This window comes from Talpa europaea, assembly GCF_964194135.1.
Source record: "Talpa europaea genome assembly, chromosome: X".
Classification (NCBI taxonomy): domain Eukaryota; kingdom Metazoa; phylum Chordata; class Mammalia; order Eulipotyphla; family Talpidae; genus Talpa; species Talpa europaea.
The window spans coordinates 58,160,813-58,180,368 of record NC_140081.1 but is presented as its reverse complement, the minus strand read 5'-3'; the positions used below and the strand labels follow the sequence as shown (position 1 = coordinate 58,180,368).

Here is a 19,556-nt window from a genome sequence, read left to right as displayed (position 1 = left end):
AAATTGCCACTGAGATCTGGGTTAAAAGGCTGAGCTTTGAGGGCAGGTGGTGGGAAAAATATTAAAAATACAAAAAAAAAATGAGCTTTGAAGTCAATCTGACTGGGTTCAAGTACTGACTCAATTACATTGCAAGCCTAGACAGTGTATTTGCTTATTTATTTATTTATTTATTATTTTTTAATTTTATATATTTTGCATCAATTTTCATTTTTGTATAATGCATGCATTTTCATCTTGGTTATAGTCCCCATACAATTCCCAACCCCCCTTGTTTTGATCCTACTCCGTCCTCCCCCCCTGTAGTGTGTCTCTGGTTTATAGTTGCTTGTTGATGTTGATTTTTACTTTATTATAATTAGTCTTTTTTCCTGGTCCCTTATTTATGTTTTCTAAATTCCTGCTATGAGTGAGACCATCTGGTATTTATGCCCCACTTTTTTAAAGTGAGCTGATATTTGTTATGAGAATAAAGATAGTTTTTACATGGAACTTGCTTAGCATAGCTCCTGCCACTAGTGTACTCTAAAAATTAGCTATTATTAAGTGTTCAATATAACAGAATATTATATACTGCATTAGTTTGTTAGTGATGCCATTAAAAAAAAAAGGTACTACAGAGTGGGTAATTTAAACAACTAAAATTTATTTCTTCAGAGTTCTGGCCATTAGATGTCCAATGTCAAGGTGCCAGCAAGGCTGGTTTCCTTTGAGGTCTCTTTCCTTGACTTGCAAATGGTCACCTTCTCTCTGTATTCTCACATGGTCTTTCCTCTGTTTGAACCCTTAGATTTCTTTGCTCAAATGTACTCATCTTACAAGGACACTAGTTAGATTGAACTAGGACATACCTTAATGGCTTTTAATCTGACAAACTCTTTAAAGGCCCTTTTTGGGAGGTAGGCCATTCGGCCTATGATAAATACCCTCTCTCATTAAAACAAGCATATTCCAAACAAGAAATTCTGAAACATCTTTTTTTGAAAAATCTCAGTTCTCTTATAACTTCTCAGCTTTCTCACATAGAGAGAACATAGGTAACCTATTTAACTTTTAGGACAGATAAATGCAGATAGACACAACTGCACATACACTTTGCTAATCACAGTAAATCAGCTCGCCCAATGCAAAACCACTCTGCCACAAAAGCATCATTAATAAAAGTAAATGACTTACCTACAGGGTAAAAAGTAGTTACTGTACTCAAAGCACAAAAATTACATTGAGAGCGCCTCCCCAGTGGTACAGGGGTTAAGATGCAGCACTATCAAGCTATCCCCAGCCACTGCAGCATGAGCTCCATCTCCATTTGCTCCTGCCAAGGAACAAACCCACATGGCACAGCAGACCTCTCTTGTCTTGCCCACTGCTCCCCTCAGCAGTGTATTTCAGTAGATCTGCCTGTTCTGTTCCCCACTCTGTCTCTGTTGAGTCCTCTCACCCCCACTCCACATCTCCTGCACCCCAGTTCATGTATGCATAAAGAAAATAAATCTTTTTAGAAAAGGATCACATTAATAAAGCTATTGTTTTCTCAACACATCACAAATGTATTGAAGAAAGGAAACATGACAGGTTAGTAAAAATTTACAAACAGGTCAGCACAAAAACTGAACCCAGAAAGCTTTCTGAGTCTTTGATTGATGTTATTGAAATTCTTCTTTTTTTCTAGATTGCTTGGATAGGTAACTGTAGTTGCAAGTATAACAGCACATGAAATTAACATAGTAATCATGATGATTTAATTATGGTGGCCAGAGTGAAAAAAAATCTTAAATGCTACTACTCACATCACCATTAATTAGAGGTGCAGGCTTACAAAGCAGTTCATATAACCATATAAACTGGATACTAACTCAAGGTATAAGTATCTGATCACTGATTGGAAATACCTGACTAGTATTATATTACTAAAGAAAACTCCATAAGATAAAAGTCAGTATCCAGGAATTTAAGGATGGAGTCAATGTCTTCCTGAAAAACTGATGTACAAACCTACAGAAATACATATAAGATGTAGCTTAAGTATCTTAAGTGAGAAAATATGTAAAGGGGCTTTAAAACCTTTAAAGCACTTTACAAACCTAAGGTGTTATTCTTAAGATGTTCCTATTCTGCCTTTATCCTATTCAAATAAGCTAATTTTGGTTCAACCACATAGTCCTTACTCAACAGATAAGCAGATTTTAAAAAGGTAATTAACTAAAATGTGAAATGGAACAAAAACTGTGAGAAAAGGCCAAATTTTAATATCTAGTATGTTAAGGTAACTCTTTAATATTGATCATAATCTATTTCCATCCCCCCCCCCGCCCCCCTGCTCACAGGCTATCTATTTATCTATTAAGAAAGCATTACCTCATGAAAAGTATCTTATGTCATGCCACATTTGCTTTAAATAGCAAATTTAACACAGAGCTTTTAAGGGATATATAGTATAAAGTCTACATTAATACAAAAACAAACATAGGAAAGCACTTATATAATCATCCCAAGTTAGATAGCAAATCAAAAATTTTCCACAGTTGAAAAGTTAAAAAAAAAATACCAATGTACCTGAATAACTAGTTTTTTTTTTAAATTGTGATAACATTAGTTCACAACACTGCATAGATGCATGTATAAATTTCTTACCTTAACAACTATATATATGTCACATCACACCCACAAACGAATGTCCGTTGACTATATTAACTTCAAATGTTTTATATCGTGCATCAGATTGTGAATATAGTCTTTTACTTGATTATATGCAGATAAATATCCTCAATAATAATTCCTAACATAATCACAGAAAATATACTTGCAATGCAGGATACTACATGAAAAGTACATCTTTCTGTTTCCACTATCAGGATATATTATAAAACATAACTACCCCATGCCCATAAATATTAATGCAATCACTTTACAAACTATATATGTAAACAAAAGTCAATATTCCTACTGTCTTTTAGATGTTTCCAAACGCCCTAAGTGAAATGACTTGCTAATATTTTATAATCTACATTATTTTAGCATTCCTCAAACAATGAATTTAATCTGCCATGATGAAATAAATATAATTTATGACAATGTACCAGAAGGGAAGGGACTGATAAGAAATTACTCTAAAATGTAGATTTAAATAACAAAATATTTCAGAATCTATGCAGATATTCCTACCCCCAAATGAGTATAGTACGCAAGATAGTTTGCAGTAATAAAACAAAAGGAAATGGGAAGTTTGCACATAATGACTGTAAAATTAGAAAGACTAAAGTTGAAAGTCTATAGTGCTTGTGCTATTTTTAAAAGATCACTTATAATATACCATTATTAAATAGTCTCAGGACTTATTTTCATCTGATTACCAAATGAGTTTTTCTACTTTAGATATACTAGTTAAAAATAATTGCATTATTTTTACTCTGATTAACTCTATATTTTTAATGAAATTGTCACCACCATAAAACTAAATATTTTACAGTAGCAACTATCCTCCAATTTCTAAAGTCATAAGAAAAAAAAACAATCAAATTTGAGTGTAAGAAACAGGAGTTTTATCACGAAGCAGCTACTTCAAACTCCAATAATCAGTGTTTTGTCTCCCCCTTCTGGACTATACAATTATTTTTTAAAGGCAAAGCATTTGCTCTTTTTTCACAGCTATATTAAAAAAAATGGAATGACACAAGTGTAACATTACATGAGGTAATCATTAAGGTACTATTCGATCAGTAAACTAATAAAACTTCAATTTAGTAACGCAATTGCCACTTAACAGCCCACAAAGACATACTGCCATGCTTAGTGGTATTTTATGGATATTATGATTACTAGGTGGTTTATTATAAGGAATACATCAATAGCATTGCAAATTTATTACTTTGAACCTAGCTATAAGTTTATAATTTTACCAACAACTTTCTTCCAGTATGACCTTTACAAGCTTGGGGGAATAAATTCATTTGGCTCTATGCTGAGGAAAAGATATTCAATCAGTGCTCATGATTTCCATGCCCTGATTAGGGTAGAAAAACACACATTTGTACCTATCTTCACCTATGATGGGGTGTCCTTCTGACTCAGATTATTAAGATTACTTAGAAATATTGCAAAATATATAAATGTGACATTTTAATTATTTAAGATGGCTCACCTAATAAGTAATACCACAGGTCACCAAAGTCATTAGCTCATTTCTGCCTGGATCTATTAAACAACCCAGAATGTGATTGGCTTTCATCGCCTAGTAAGATAATTGAGGTTTCAGTTTCAGTTTACAAACAGGTAAATATTTTTAGAATGATGAACAAAATAAGCTCAGCAGCAATGTGCAGCAAATATGTTTAAAATCATAAAATCAGTAGTTTGAAAAAAAAATTATACTCACACTACTCACCATGGTATAACAGCTAAAGAAACCAAACGCTACTCATAATGGTATAAGAGCTAAAGAAAGTGTTCTTGTATGGTGATAACTATTTTTCTGTTTTATGATTTTAATAATTCCTTCTCTATTTAAATGTCTAACTGAAATCATCTTTTACTCTAAACAGTCTTTCTTCTGACTTCTCTATGAATGCTCACGTCACCACCATCATTTCAATCATCCATGCTTGAATTTCTGTCACTAATGATTCACACTTCTCTGTCCTTTTTAATCATTTGTTAAGGGTGATATATTCTACTTCCACAATCTATCTTCTCCTAGCTATACCCTCGATTTAGTTCTTACTAACCACTCTCCAGCTCAAAGCCTTTTTTAAAAAAAAAAAGATTTATTTATTTATTTATACAAGCACTGGGTACAGTCAAAAGCATGGGAGGGTGAGCGAATTCACCAAAGCCAGAGCGGGGAGCAGAACAGGCACACTGACGAAGTACACTGCTGAAGGGAGCAGCGGGCATGGCAGGAGAGGTCAGCGCACCATGTGGGACCCTCGCGGGGGGCTGGGGATAGAACCAGCGCAGCAGAGGCTGCGGGCAGCTTTGTAGGCCAGCGCTCAACTGCTGTGCCACCAGGGAGGCCCCTCAAAGCCTTTTTATTTAAACCACTGCAACAACCCCCAGTTTGATCTCCCTGCCCTAGTCTCTGATCATTCCAATATTCACTGTTCCATAAATCTCCAAATACAGCTCAGATTTTGTCATTCCATTGCTCAGATTTCCCAGGACTCCTCATAGACTATTATCATAGCAACTCCTTGGCTTATCCCTCCTAAAATTACCTCAATCTATTTTTCCAAATGTATAACTCACTACTATGCCAAACCTGTTTTTAGTCACTTTAAATAGCTTAGTATTAGTTATTAAATATCCCCATACTTTCCCTTGTTCACCCAACTAGCCACAATGGTCTCTTTGCCTTTCTTCAAATACCCAAAACACAGTACTGTCTCAAAGGTCTGGGCATTTGATGTTTCCTCTGCCTAAAGCTCTTGCCTAGATATTTGCATGACTCTCCCCAATTTCTTTCATGTCTCTGTTCAAATGTCATTTGCGGAACTTCTTGATGGCGCAAGGGGTTAAGTCTTGGCAATCTGCAGCAATCTGCAGCCACTGCAGCAAGAGTTTGATCCCCCACCAGGGTGCTACCCCACATGGTGCAGCAGATCTCTCCTGTCTTGCCCACTGCTCCCCACAGCACTGTATTTCAGTAGATCCACCTGTTCTGCTCCCCACCATCTCTGGGGAATCCTCTCACCCCACTGCACCTCTGGCCTATATCACAGCTCTTGTATGCATAAATAAATCTTAAAAAAATGTACTTTGTTCAGAAAGTTCCCTGTCTAAAATAGCACATCCCTGATCATAGTTTTCTTGTCTTGATTTTTTTTTCTTTCATAGTGCTTATCACTAGCTATCATTATATGTGATACATGTCTTACTCTCTGTCTCCAAAACTAGAATGTAAGTTTCATGAGGAATTTCTCTAAGATTCATCATTGGAGGATCTAGAATAGTGCCTGGCATGTAATAACTGCCAGTGAAATGTTTTTTAAAAGATGAATGAGACTGTAATTATGGAAGTTAGTAAAGTCATAGGAAATGAATGTGTAGTAAATCAGTTATTCAAATCCAGGTATATCTGCTACCAAAATAAACATATTCCCCAAAGTAACCTACTGCTCTCCTAAGCACTCACCTATTTATGTCATTAAATGATATGTAACACTGTATGCTCTGGTCATTATAATTCTATATTCTAATTATCATATATAATCATGTAAATTCCTACTTCCCTACACCTACCCCACTCACAGAAGAATGGTTCTTTTCCCACCTGTGAATAAATTACTCTTTACTTGCAGTGCAATCAAATCATTTTAGCTATTTTCTAAGTTATTTTATGTAATGTGTTACTAAATAATAAAAACATTTTTTTTTGCTTCAAAAAGTTGTACAGTACTTATTTAAAACTAGAAGCCACTGAGGAAGTCATTCAGTTCTTTCTATTCTACGTTATTCCAAATTCTCTTTTTCTATTTGAAGATATCTACAGGAAGGTATTTTTTAAATATCCCTTAATAAATAGTATATAGTATATATCTCAATTATTTCATTAAATCTTTAAAATAATCTCAACAATACTACCTCAAACCACATATGAATTTTTATTTTTTTTCCTCAAAGCTTAGCAATAATTCATACCACAAGATACATGACTTCCAAAAAATACATATCTCTTATACCATCTTTCAAAATATTATCTTTTTTTCCATCCAGCTGAATTCTTTTTAGCATAGTTACTCAGAATCAATCCTACCAAAAAGCAAAATCTTAAATACTCAACCAAATAAATACAGGCAACTCATATAGTTTTATCTCATTTTACTGTCTGATCTTCATGTGTAATGTCTTCATATCAAGTATTTTATAGAATTCAATACATTTAACAAAAAATATAATTTAGTCTATTTGCAATACTCTTTATCTATTCAATATATTAAAGTATAAACAAGGAACTTCATCCTAAATTTAATATTGTTTTCCTCATTTAAGGGTGGGGAGGATGAGGTGTGAGAAGTGAATTGTCTAAGGTCATACAGCTAATATGTAACAGAGTTGAAATCTGTATATTGAACTCAAGTATATTGCCTTTAAATCCATGATTTCTACTAAAATTTGTGTTCCTTCATAGGATCTATACTGTGGATATAAAAAGATAGACCCAAAGGGTGACACAGAGTATTATTCAAAGGCATATATTACCATAAAGTAAAATGAGTATTATAAGCAAAACCCTTAAGGAACATACAATGCAGTAAAAAGTGTAAAATAAAGCAGGAAAACGATTCCATAAGAGAGTTAAAAATAAAGTGTTCTAAAAGATAAACAACTAGGTGGAAACTGGAGGCTGGGGGGAAAGGGGCAGGAATCAGGATAGGTTTAGTGGAAAAGCAATGGGGAATGGACAGAATGTTCACAAAGGAATGAAAACACTATGCAAAAAAGGATCTGATGAGCAAAGTCAGAAGCAAGAGTGAATGATGCCCAGGGGGTGGTTTATGTTCAAGAAATAGGCTGTTTTCTAGCCTGACTTTTAAAGCAAATTTTGTAAGAGAATAGTGAAAAATAAGAATGAGGTAGTCAATTGCTTCCATTTCTGCTTCTAATCAACGCTGGACAGTCAATGGGAAGATGGGACCATTACTATTCCATCATTCTGATTTCAATATGGAATCACATTTTTAAATTAAATTTGTTGGTCATTTAAATGTCTTTCAACCCATGTATGTAATCTCTAGGCAACCACAATATTTAAAGTGGCTATTCCAGAATTTCTTCTCTATCAAATACTTCCACAAAATTCTTACCTGCCAATTTATCAATGAAACATCTTCCATTTCTTGAAGATTAATGAGACCATGAAAAATAAGCCCTTTGTACCCGACTTTCATCAGTGATTTTAAGTATTGTTATTTTCATTCCTTCTCTAGCCTCAGGAAAACAAACAAACAAAAATGTTCCTCTTTAAGGACAGTGCACCCATCTAAGTTCTATAAGGAAACCCTTATCATTCCCTCCTTAAGCTGATTCCTACAGTTTATGATAGCATTTTTTAATTCAAATGTGAGAAGCAGGCCATAGATAAAACAATGGGTATGAAAAGGTTTATAATGAGGATCAGTCATAATACATATCTCTTATACTATCTTTCAAAACACACTTGGACAATACAAAATTTTTCCATGAACCATATACTGCCTGCTAACCTGCCACAATAGAACCTTTACTATATTGCATCTTCAGGTCTTATTGTTATTTTGTTTACCTAGCTACACCATTAGACCTAGTTTCATGATGGGAAGAACTCTATTCATTGGTGAAGAAAGATATTAAGGAAGGAATCATCTAGGACAGCTTCTAAGATTCACATGAAGCTTAATCTTGATGGATATTTAGGAGCTTGCTGGGCACAATAAAGAAGAAAAGGACATTAAAGCCCAAAGAAATTGAATGCATTTGATTTAGAAGTGTTAAAGTATAGGATGCTAAGGAATTGCATATACAGGTAAATGACAAGCACATGTAAGAATACAGCTAGAGACAAAATTAGAAAATGAGGCAAAGATAAAATCACAAAAGGAAACCGGGAACCATTTGAAAGTTTTTTTTTTTAATGGAAGTAACATTGTTTTATTCTCTTAATGGTGCATACTTAAAAGTTTTAATGGAGGAAGAGCATGATCTCTCTACTAACAGTGTAGAGCATGCATGGGCAGGGTGAGAAAGTGAAGACAAGGCAACTGCTTAGAAGGCTCCAGCAATCATAGGTTGTTAAATGAGTTTAAACTAAGGAAGCAAAAGTAAAGGTAATTAGGGAAGAGAAGTGAAAGTTATTTAGGAGAAATAATCATCACAATTATTGGTAACTGATTAGATGTGGAGGACTGGATATTATTGCACTGGCTTCTGGTGTAGGGCACTGGATTGCTTATAGTGCTAAGGCCAGAAATGCACACTGACTCTAGCCTATATTGAAATAAGCTCATGATTCCTTTATCACCCAAAACTCCATTATTTAGCCCTACCCTTTACCACTCACCACCAATTTAATACTGGTGCTTACTGATTCACATACAGTCTTTTAGGTAGTCCCCCCCACCAACAAGTCTTTCTCTATTCTCAAATTTCTCAAAGCATGCTCCTCAGATTAATTTATGTTTTGTAATTTTTTAACCGAATAATCTATGGTACTTGATACAATGCAAAATCTTGGCCCCATCCCAAACCCCATGAATCAGTCCTGAATGAGGAGAACAAAATTTGCATTTTGATGCCCTTTCAAGTTTGAGAACCACAGACTAATCTAGCCTTTATACTACTATAAATTTTACTTTTCTTAAATCCTGCTTTCCTTGTGTCACCTCCTTGTTCAAACTAATTTCTAAACATCTGCCTGAATTTCAAAACCCTCTTTCAACTTTATTGTTTAATCTTTCTAATATAAAATATTTTGTGTTCAAAAAGTCAAATTCTTTTCTTACTTCCCTCTTCCCCATCCTCCCTACACACACACACAAACACACACACACTTTTTGGTTCTTTCTCCAAGCTTTTTTTTTACATTGACTATTACTTCCAAAATCTGACAGCTTCTCCATTGTCTCTTCTCCTTAAATTCAAGCCCTCATAACTATTCCTGAAAACCCAGTTTAAGTTCAGAAATGTGCATGGAGTTTTCTCTAATTACTTATTATCCTCTACTTATGAGCTCCTTTTATACTTATAGTTTGCATGCACAATTTTAGATCTGATTATTTCAATATGAATTATTTACACTAAAGGTCTTCTTTCATTCTTACTTTCCAACTATCAGTATACCTGGCACGTTTCTTGGCACATAATAAGCACTAAAGAAATATTTGCTGACTTTTTTCCCCTAACCATCACATAAATTAAGAAACAAAAGGAAGAAATAATTTTTTAAAAGTAAAACAAGTATTAAACACATTTATTATGCTAAATACTGCAGCAGTTAGTGATGTTAAAGATAATATTTCTTGCCCTGTTCTCCAAATACAAAGTGTTTAGTCATGAAAACAAGGTATTTACAAATAGTTCTCAATTACAATATCGGCCATTTCTGGTATATTATGTACAATATCATGCAATGATAGCATTCAAATACAGTGTCTTGAACATAAAACATTTAAATGACATCAACAGAAAGAGCATTAAAAATGTAAGCCAATCATTTCAGTTTATTAATTTAATAATTGATCATAAGAGAAATTACATGACTTGCCCAGAGTCACAAAACTGGTTGACAGCACCCAACAAAAATTAGCACAAAGGCCTCCTGACTGTATATTAAGGATTATTTTCATTACACTATGTGCTCAGTTATACCAAAATCAAAGTGAGATATTTTAATAAGAATCTCTGTTAGCATAAACCAGTATTTTAGAAGACTCTTCCTACCACCCTGAGAAATAGAAGTGAAACACAATTTCATCAGAATCATAAAGACTGAAACAGGTATTTTTTTTTAAAGTAAACTCTTCTAAGAGAAAATATATATGCATATTCTAGTCTTAAACATTTTCCAAAACCATAGAAAAAATACCATAGCTACATTTTAATCGCAAGACCTTAATATTAATCTCACTACTTTGGCAAAATATATACCAAAAAAATCATCAACCACATAAAATACTATAAGCAAAAAAATCACTCAATTCCCAAAAGCACAAATTCAAAATCTATGGTTAAAACACATCTTTGTACTCACCGTAACTTTACTTCCAACTATCTGCATACAGTGATCAACGGAGAGGGGTTATGGTGTAAAAAAAAAAAAAAAAAACAAACAAACAGCAACAATATTAGTAATCTGAAGCTTTCCACAGAAGTTAAGTGTTTAGTAAAATTAGTAAATAGTTAACCTATGTCTAGATCTCATACTTTAGATCTAGACACTAAAACAAGTATATCAGTATTAAATCTACCAAATCTCAAAAATGTACAAATCTACAGTATAAAGATTCCCAAATAAAGATTATTATCTCAGGATTCAAAAAAATTTACTCTAATAAGGTTCTTGTATACTTTAATTTAAATATCAAGTATTACAAGATTAAGGGTAATCAGGCATCAGCTATTTTACTAGCTCACAAGCCCTCAAAATGATTATCAATAGAAAATTGATTTTTCCCAAATATTGTTTTTTTGTTTCCTTATTATAACAGGCATATTATTAAGGTTGAAACAAGCTATTTTAGAATATAAATGCTTCATTTAAAGTGATGCATTAAGAAGAGAATTTTAGATTGAGAACTGGAATATTTTATATTATTATGAACTTAAGGTTGATAATATTGCTTTGCATTATACTTGAAACTAACAAAGAAGATAGATTGCTTATGATTCTAGTTTTCTAGGTCATTCCAGCGTCTAGTATAAGATCATATTTTCCTATATAATGTGAAACAAAGAGGCATTTTATATCTAAATATGTGCATATTCATAAAGAGGAAACTGAACAAAAATTAAAACATTGATTGGGCTTTCCTAATTGATAAGAGATGAGCGAATTTCTGAGAAGTAGAATTGTGTTTAGGAAACCAAACAGTAAAAGTCATAAACTTAAACATAATTTCATGCCAACATCCAAATATAATCCATTGTTATCCAATTGCTACACTTGAATAGCAAGCAACATCTATGAAAGGGAGAATCCATAATCTAAAATCATTAATCTGACAGCAATTATAAATATTTGTTCTATTTTGCAGGTAGGATTTAATTTTAAAAAGGAAATTTAATGGAAACCTCAGTAAGAATCTTAAATTGTTAAAAAGAATACCACAAGATACAAAAAGAAAATGACAATTCCCAAGTCAATTATTTTAGAGATCTCCATGAATTTACAAAGAAGCAGCTTTCTTAAACATTCATTCAACAGACTATTTACAGGCAGTGATCATTTAGTTGAATAAAAGCCTCTTTGGTGTCCTTACAATGTTCTGAATTAAAAGATATGCTCTTGACCTACATTATTTCCTCCCACCAAAAAGACACAGATCTTATTTATCCCTTGTTTATTGAGCAAAGATATGAGACTAGAAAAAGAATACAAGACTGTCTTAACGACTCAGAATGATCTATATTCAGTGAATCCACTGAATATGTCTAATTTTATGATTCATTTGATTTGCAAAATGATTGCATTCACTAAAGCACATACAACAAACTGATTAAATTGGTCAAGAAAAGCTACGAGAAAGTTTCACCATATCCAGATGATGTCTGTAAACATTCTGAGAAAGAAAATGACTGATAATGGCAAAAGTGAAACCACGCACTCATGCACGCACACACACACACTCTACAACTTTCAATTGCTTGTTATAAAGGTTAATCTAAAAAAGTCTATAGATGTATTTGGTAACACTATTTTAAATTATTTCCTATTGGCATTTTTAAATCAATTATAGTTCCAAATGGCTCATGTATTTTCAAAAATATATTTCACATAATTGTAAATCTCAACTCCAAAGACTGATTTAAATTAGAAATAAACTGGTTTCTTAACATTCTAATACAGACATTGGCATGTGGCAAACTAATTAGGATTTTAGTGACTAATCTCTCTTCATAAATATGTATATATGCTATTAAGATATAATATGCATGATACCCTTTAAGTCAATGACGAATTGTGTCTTTCAGGATTATGAATTGGTTTAACAATGTTTGCAATATTAACAAAGCATGGTGTTCCATTTCTGAAAACATATGCTGATGTTTTAAAATATAGACTTCTAGATTGTTTGTGGCTAAATACATATACAGACTACCTTAGGTGAGGTCTATAATCACCCTTACTACAATGAACAAACATCTCAACTCATGCAAAGAGGTTCCCATCTACTCCCTTAAAAGTTCATTCATCACTGACAAAATTACTCAAGCTACTTTTTCCGCTCATATTCACACAACATAACATTCTCATTATGGAATCTTAAGAGGAAAAAAAATAAACCATACATTTCATCTTTATATTTTAATTTCCTTTATATTCTTGTAGTCCATGCTAATTGTAGCAGACAATTAAACAACCAAAGAATCTAGTCTGCTTTAAAGCAGGATTTGTGTACATACCTGTGTACTGTTTCATCTCACTTTAATGTCCTTTCTCAAGAACCGAGGGGAATGACAGACATTTCTTATTGAACTCATATTTTAATTGTTTTTGTCTATTAAAAATGACTACTGCAGGCAATAGAGAAACATACAATTTCTGTTTAATTTGACTATAATTTTCATGATTTATATGTGACTATAAAATATTTTTCAATCAGGGAGTCTATTCCTTAATTTGTTTTTATGTCAAGGTGAAATATTTGACTACTTATGCAAAATTTTCATAAAGATGTAATTACAGTCATATCCACCTAAAGAAATATTTTTATTCAATGTATCAATACAATGAAAAACTAAGATTAAAAGAGTATAAGACATGCAAAGCATATTTAAAGTCTAATGGAAGGATAGCAGGATGGAAATCTTATTTACATGCATGTAAATAGCCATCTATTAGGTTATAATTTATGTAAATTTTATTATTACGATCAAGAAGAGGTCAAAGATGAAAGCATTGTCACTTGAAGGTATTCCTCTCACCTCCAAAAGGAAATTTACATAAGCAACTTTCTTCATTTTACCAACAGAAAACAGACTAATTAATGCCTCCCCAAGGTAAAAAAAAAAAGCTTTAAAAAACACTGATAAACAGGATTTCTTTCACCATATTTGACCCATGAAAAATATTAGCAACTAAAATATATAATCTTGGAACTATAACGAAAGTGCTATATACATGTCACGTGCTCACATGTACACTGAAACAAAGGTCATATACCAAATAACCACAATACTGATTTCAAGGTTAACACTTTAAAAATAGAATTTTCATGTCTTTTGAGAAACATTCATTGTCCATCTTTCAAATAAAGCAATTCAAGAGAACTGATTCAACATTACCCAAATTTTATCATTTTAATATGAAAAATAATAACTTAAATGTGCATTTCTTTGGTCAGTTGAAGAAGAAACAAAATGGGAATAAATAAAAACAAATTCTAAAGAGAGTAAAAATCAAAATGATAAGGAATAAGAACTTCATACAGTGTTCATTTTATTCAGTCCTACTTACAAAAACAACAAATATGATAGATACTAATAAAATCTTATTGTTAAACACAACATGATTATTCATATACTAGTATCTGTACTTTGCACTCAGATTAATTATATAGGTTACTAGTGTATTTGCCTTTCAGTATTTCAAAAATAGCACTGACTGTACACCATAAATTTCCTAAAGCATCTCACTGTGAACAATACCTTGAGTGCAAAAAGGAGAAGAGATTCATCAGAATTTCAAAGTAAAACCCTATGCATCACCTAATTCTATTGAAAATGATGCTCATGGCAAATTTCACTTATCACTTGAAACATATTTCTGCCCTTGGATACCAGAAGCAAATTAAAAAACATGCCATTTGCTCTGCTTTGGCAGAGCTGCAATGCATTATGTTTAAATAGTTTAGCATTCAGATTTAACTTGCTTAAAGTACAATATGGAATCAATACAACTGTAGAATTCAGGCAAAATGCATCAGTAATTGCCATTGCAATTACTATACTGAAATAGCATTAATAGGATGGACAAATAATTTCACAACGTATTTTTCCAGTGGAAAACTATTTCCTTCAGTGGTCAACTTTCTAAATTTAAAATATGTATGTTTTGAATATAAATTGTTTGTGTGAATATGTGTGTATATATATATATGTATAAATGTGTGTGTGTGTGTGTGTGTGTATATATATATATATAATCACATACAGTGATTTTATAAATTCTAGATGGGCAAAGATATGTCTTTACAGATCGGTAAGACAGATTTAACCATTTAAAAAAAATATATTTTTTCTAACAAAAAGAAAGCAAACCTAAGACTATTTTTGGAACCATCCTAGGAAGGGAAAAAAGCAACATAGGCTTTTAAAACACTGTTTTTCCTTTTAACAAGACTTTTCAATGAATCCTCATCTCATATTCTATTAAAGATCTTATTAAACACCCTCCTTTATATCAAATTAGGCTATACAGTAATAATTATAAGGCACTTTAAGTTTATACACGTAGCATCACTTAATGAAAAAAAAACAAGCCTGCATATTCAAAATATTGGTAAAAATTAATGTAAGCAGATACTAGACCTGTAATTTTAATATAAAGTTAAAACTTGCGTCTAGACTATATTTGTATCTTTTCCCTCAAAATTAAAATTTTCATATAACAAAGTCTATATGAAATGGAATACCTGCAAATTGCTGTCAATTTCCAGTAAGTGTTCAAAACCTCTACCCTAAAACCCACTGAGTTAACTCAGAGCTTTCTATCCTTAGTCTGTTTTGTTTATAAAATTGGAATTCAAATTATGAACAGTTTGGAAATATACACTAAATATGTAAAATATACATATATATATATATAAAATTTTTTTCTCTGAATAGTATATATGGGACACTTAGACCAGAACTTAAAGATTGGAGGGTTATTTTTTTTTTTTATAGAGGCATGTTTATTTATTTATTTATTTGTTTGTTTGGTTTTTGTTTATACATGCACTGGGTACAGTCAGAAGCGCGGGAGGGTGAGAGAATTCACCAGAGCCAGAGCGGGGAGCAGAGCAGGCAGAAGGACCCAAGTACACTGCTGAGGGGAGCAGCGGGCGGCAGGAGAGGTCGGCACGCCATGTGGGACCCTCCTCCGGTGGCTGGGGAGCAGCCAGGGATCGAACCGGCGCCGCAGAGGCCGCGGGCAGCTTCGCAACCCAGCACTCAACCGCTGCGCCACCGGGGAGGACCTGGAGGGTTATTTTTAAGTAGGTAATGATAAGTTCATTATTTTGGTGCTGGAAAGTCTCACTACTTACAGATTTGGCAGTAGTAGAAATATACTGAACAACCATCTCACGCTTGGTTGCAAAGTCTTTGTTTCGTAAAGGAGCTTTCCGGTCCTCATTAAGGTTCATGTCCTCCTGTTAGAAAAAACATTTACAGTGAGCATTGATAAATTTCTGCTTACGAGCTTCAAAAGTGATTAATATATTAACATACTCTGTATTAAAATAGTAAATCATGCCTGTGACTAATAATTTTTTGTGGATACTTTACTATAATGTTTCACTGTTCATACTATAATTTTGTATAAATTTTGCCACATATTTATGTCACCTGTCTACCTAGTCCACTAATAAGCAGAAATAAAAATATTTTAAAAACTATTCCATGGAATAAATTGACAGCTTACAGCATATACATTCATCATACCACCTTAGCAAACTTATTAAATTAATTTACCTTGTTAGAAAAAACAAACAAAAACTTTAGCGGGGGGGGTAACAAAACCAAGATATGAATGACTATGCTTCAAAAATCAATATCAAATTATAAGAAAACCTACAGAATAGTTAAAAATAATTTACAAATCACACGTCTGATAAGGATCTTGAATAAAAAAAATATAAAGAATTCATGCAAATCAACAATAAAAACACAAATAACCTAATTACAAATGGGTAAAGGATTTGAATATTTTTATATAAGTAAAGTTTATTGAACACTTACTATATGCCAGAATATGCTAAGCAGGACCTCCCTGGTGGCACAAGGGGTTAAGCACTGCACTATGAAGCAATCCTCAACCTCTGCAGCACAAGATCGATCCCTGGCTGGCCAGGGAGAAACCCACATGGCACAGCAGACCTCTCCTGTCTCGTCCACTGCTGCCCTCAGCAGTGTATTTCAGTCAGTCTGCCTGTTCTGTTCCCCACTCTGTCTCTGGTGAATCCTCTCACCCCCCTCATCTCTGGCCTGTACTCCAGTTCTTATAATCATAAATAAATAAATCTTTTTTTAAAAAAGAATATGCTAAGCACTTTATTGCATGCTAAGCACATAACCTTACTGTATTTTCACAATTGCCAAAAAAAAAAAAAGCTATTAATAGTGGTGGACTTGCCTTCAGGTTTTGTTTTTCTATATAGGCTTTTTAGAATAGTTTCAGATTCATCAAAAATTGAGATCACAATATAGAAGTTTCCATGTAAATTGAATCCAGTCATCGCTATTATTTAAATCATATTCTAGTATTAACTAAGACCTACAAGTTATTTAGATTTACTTAGTTTTCACCTAAAGTCCTTAATCTGTTCCATCTATGACATCACATACTAAGAGGCCATCATGTCTCTTCAGACTCCTCTCGCCTTAAAGCCTTAAAGCTTCTCAGACTTTCTTGGTTTTTGATATCCTTGACAGTTTTGAAGACTACTAGTCAGATATATTGCAGAATGTCCCTCAATTGAAACTTTTGGAGGTTTTTCTGAAAATAAGTCTGGTGTAAGAATGTTTTTAATGATCATTAACTAGAGTTGAATTCTACGAATTCTTTTGTTTGCTAGTGGGCAATTGTAATCTTTTCATTTGCTTTAGCAGTGAAATACATTATTGGATTTCAAATATTATACTATCTATATTCCTAATATAAACCTACTTCGTAATAATGTATTTTTAAAACTGGGTCTGTAAGTTTCCTTTCTCATATCATCCTTGTTAGATTTTATTATTGCCTTTGACCTCATATGAAACAAACTCTGGGACAGAGATTTATGTGCAGGAAGTTGACTGGGGAAACCTCAACAATGAGATGGTCCTTCAAAGTTGTCCCAAATTAATTCATGGGCATCTACCAGTCATCTAAGTGGAACCCAAAGACAATTCCTGCAAAGTATCTTAGCTGTGAGTGGTCCACAGTCACTACTGCCAGCAGCATATTTTGGTCTTCAAGCATGCATCTACTATAGTAATCAAAAATATGTTTTCCTTAAAACAGATTTTGGGAGGCTAGCCTTTCATAAAATCTTAAATAATTCACAGATGCTAGAAGTTATCAATTCTGCTGATGGTTTGGTAAAACTAGACTTGAAAAGCACCTGGAACATGAGTAGACTGGGGGGTAAAAGTGAGGGTGCACAGATGCTTGACTCCTAAATCAACTACTTTAACAGCTTTATAAGTACTCTACCCCCACCACCCAAAATAATGTTGATAATTTATATTTTTTAGAACCTTTTAAATTTTATAAGTTTTCAGATTTACTTGCATAAAATAATTTAAGACCCTTACATAGTGAATATTTTTCAATAAACTGTATTTAACCATGCTTCCTTTTTTATTCTCAAATTTTTGTGTACCTTCCTTCTTTCTCAGTCTTACCAGATACTTGTTAACTTCATTAACCTTTTCAAACTGTTGTTTGACTTTGCAGATCATCTCTATTATTTGTTTTCGGCTTCATTAATGTTTGCTCTTATCTTTGTCTCTGCTTCCCACCTTCTTTGGGTTGACTCCGTTCTTTGTCTAGTTCAAGTTCTGGTTCTTTACTTTTCCTGTTGGTTTACTTTTTGTTTTATTGTTATTACTATTAAAGAGACAATATTGAGTTACATGAATATTGGTATTTTGGAAATCACTCAGAGTTCACCACAACAGTGCATCGTACTCCCTCACTCTTTGTTCTCCATCCTTCCTCACCCTAACCTACTTCAGTTTTATAGTTGCTTCAGTTTTATAGTCAGCTTTCAAGGGTTAGTTTTTAATGTTGTCCTTATCTTACCCTTTGTTTGGTTTCTCTATATTCCATACATAAGTGACACCATTCCTATTTGTCTTTCTCCTCTGACTTATTTTACTTAGCATTATCCCTCCTAGTTCCACCCATGTTGCCGAAAACAACATAGGTTTATCTTTTTGCTTTGGTGAGTAATATTCCATTGTGTATATACACCACATCTTCTTGATCCACTCATTTGTTTTGGGGCACTGAGATTGTTTCCAGAGCTTGATTATTATAAACAGTGCTGCAATAAACACAGCAGTGCAAGTTTCATTTCAAATTAGTGTTTTTAGTTTTTCGGGTAGATGCCTAGGAGTGCAATTATGGCCAATTCACTTCTAATATTTTGCGAAAACTCCGTACATCTTTCCATAGGGGCTGGGCCAGTTTAAATTCCCACCAACAGTATAGGAGGACTCCTTTTTTTCCTTATTCTTGCCAGCACTTATTGTTTTTGATCTTTTTTTATATGGGTCATTCTCACAGGTATGAAGTGGTATTTCATTGTGGTCTTGATTTGCATTTCCCTTGTAGTAAGTGATGGTCAACATTTTTTCACTTGACCTATTTGCATGTTCTCTTTGGAGAAGTGCCTGTCTAGCTTTTCTGTGCATTTTTTGGTTGCTTTGTTTTTTGTTACATTGTATGACTTCTTTTTATATCTTTGATATCAGCCCCTTGTCAGATGTATGGTAAGAAAATATTTTCTCCCATTGAACAGACATTTCTTTAAAGAAGATATGCAAATAGCCAGTAAGCACATGAAAAGATGTTCAACATTACTCATTAGGGAAATGTAAATAAAAAGCACAATGAGATATCACTTTACTCCTATTATGATATTAAGTGCAAAAGCAGATGACTAGAACAA

The 19,556-nt window shown here is 33.1% G+C and overlaps 1 protein-coding gene across 2 annotated transcripts in view; it reads right to left on the bottom strand.

Annotated features, from left to right (window-relative positions):
• Nucleotides 1-19,556, bottom strand: part of DIAPH2 (diaphanous related formin 2) — a gene marked incomplete at both ends in the record, with an annotated part of 881,049 nt that overhangs the window by 782,397 nt on the left and 79,096 nt on the right. For both annotated transcript variants that reach the window (XM_084259207.1, XM_084259208.1), the window contains one exon: nucleotides 15,942-16,046. In XM_084259207.1, coding sequence (XP_084115333.1) covers nucleotides 15,942-16,046 — 105 coding nt within the window. The remainder of the gene's footprint in view (nucleotides 1-15,941; nucleotides 16,047-19,556) is intronic.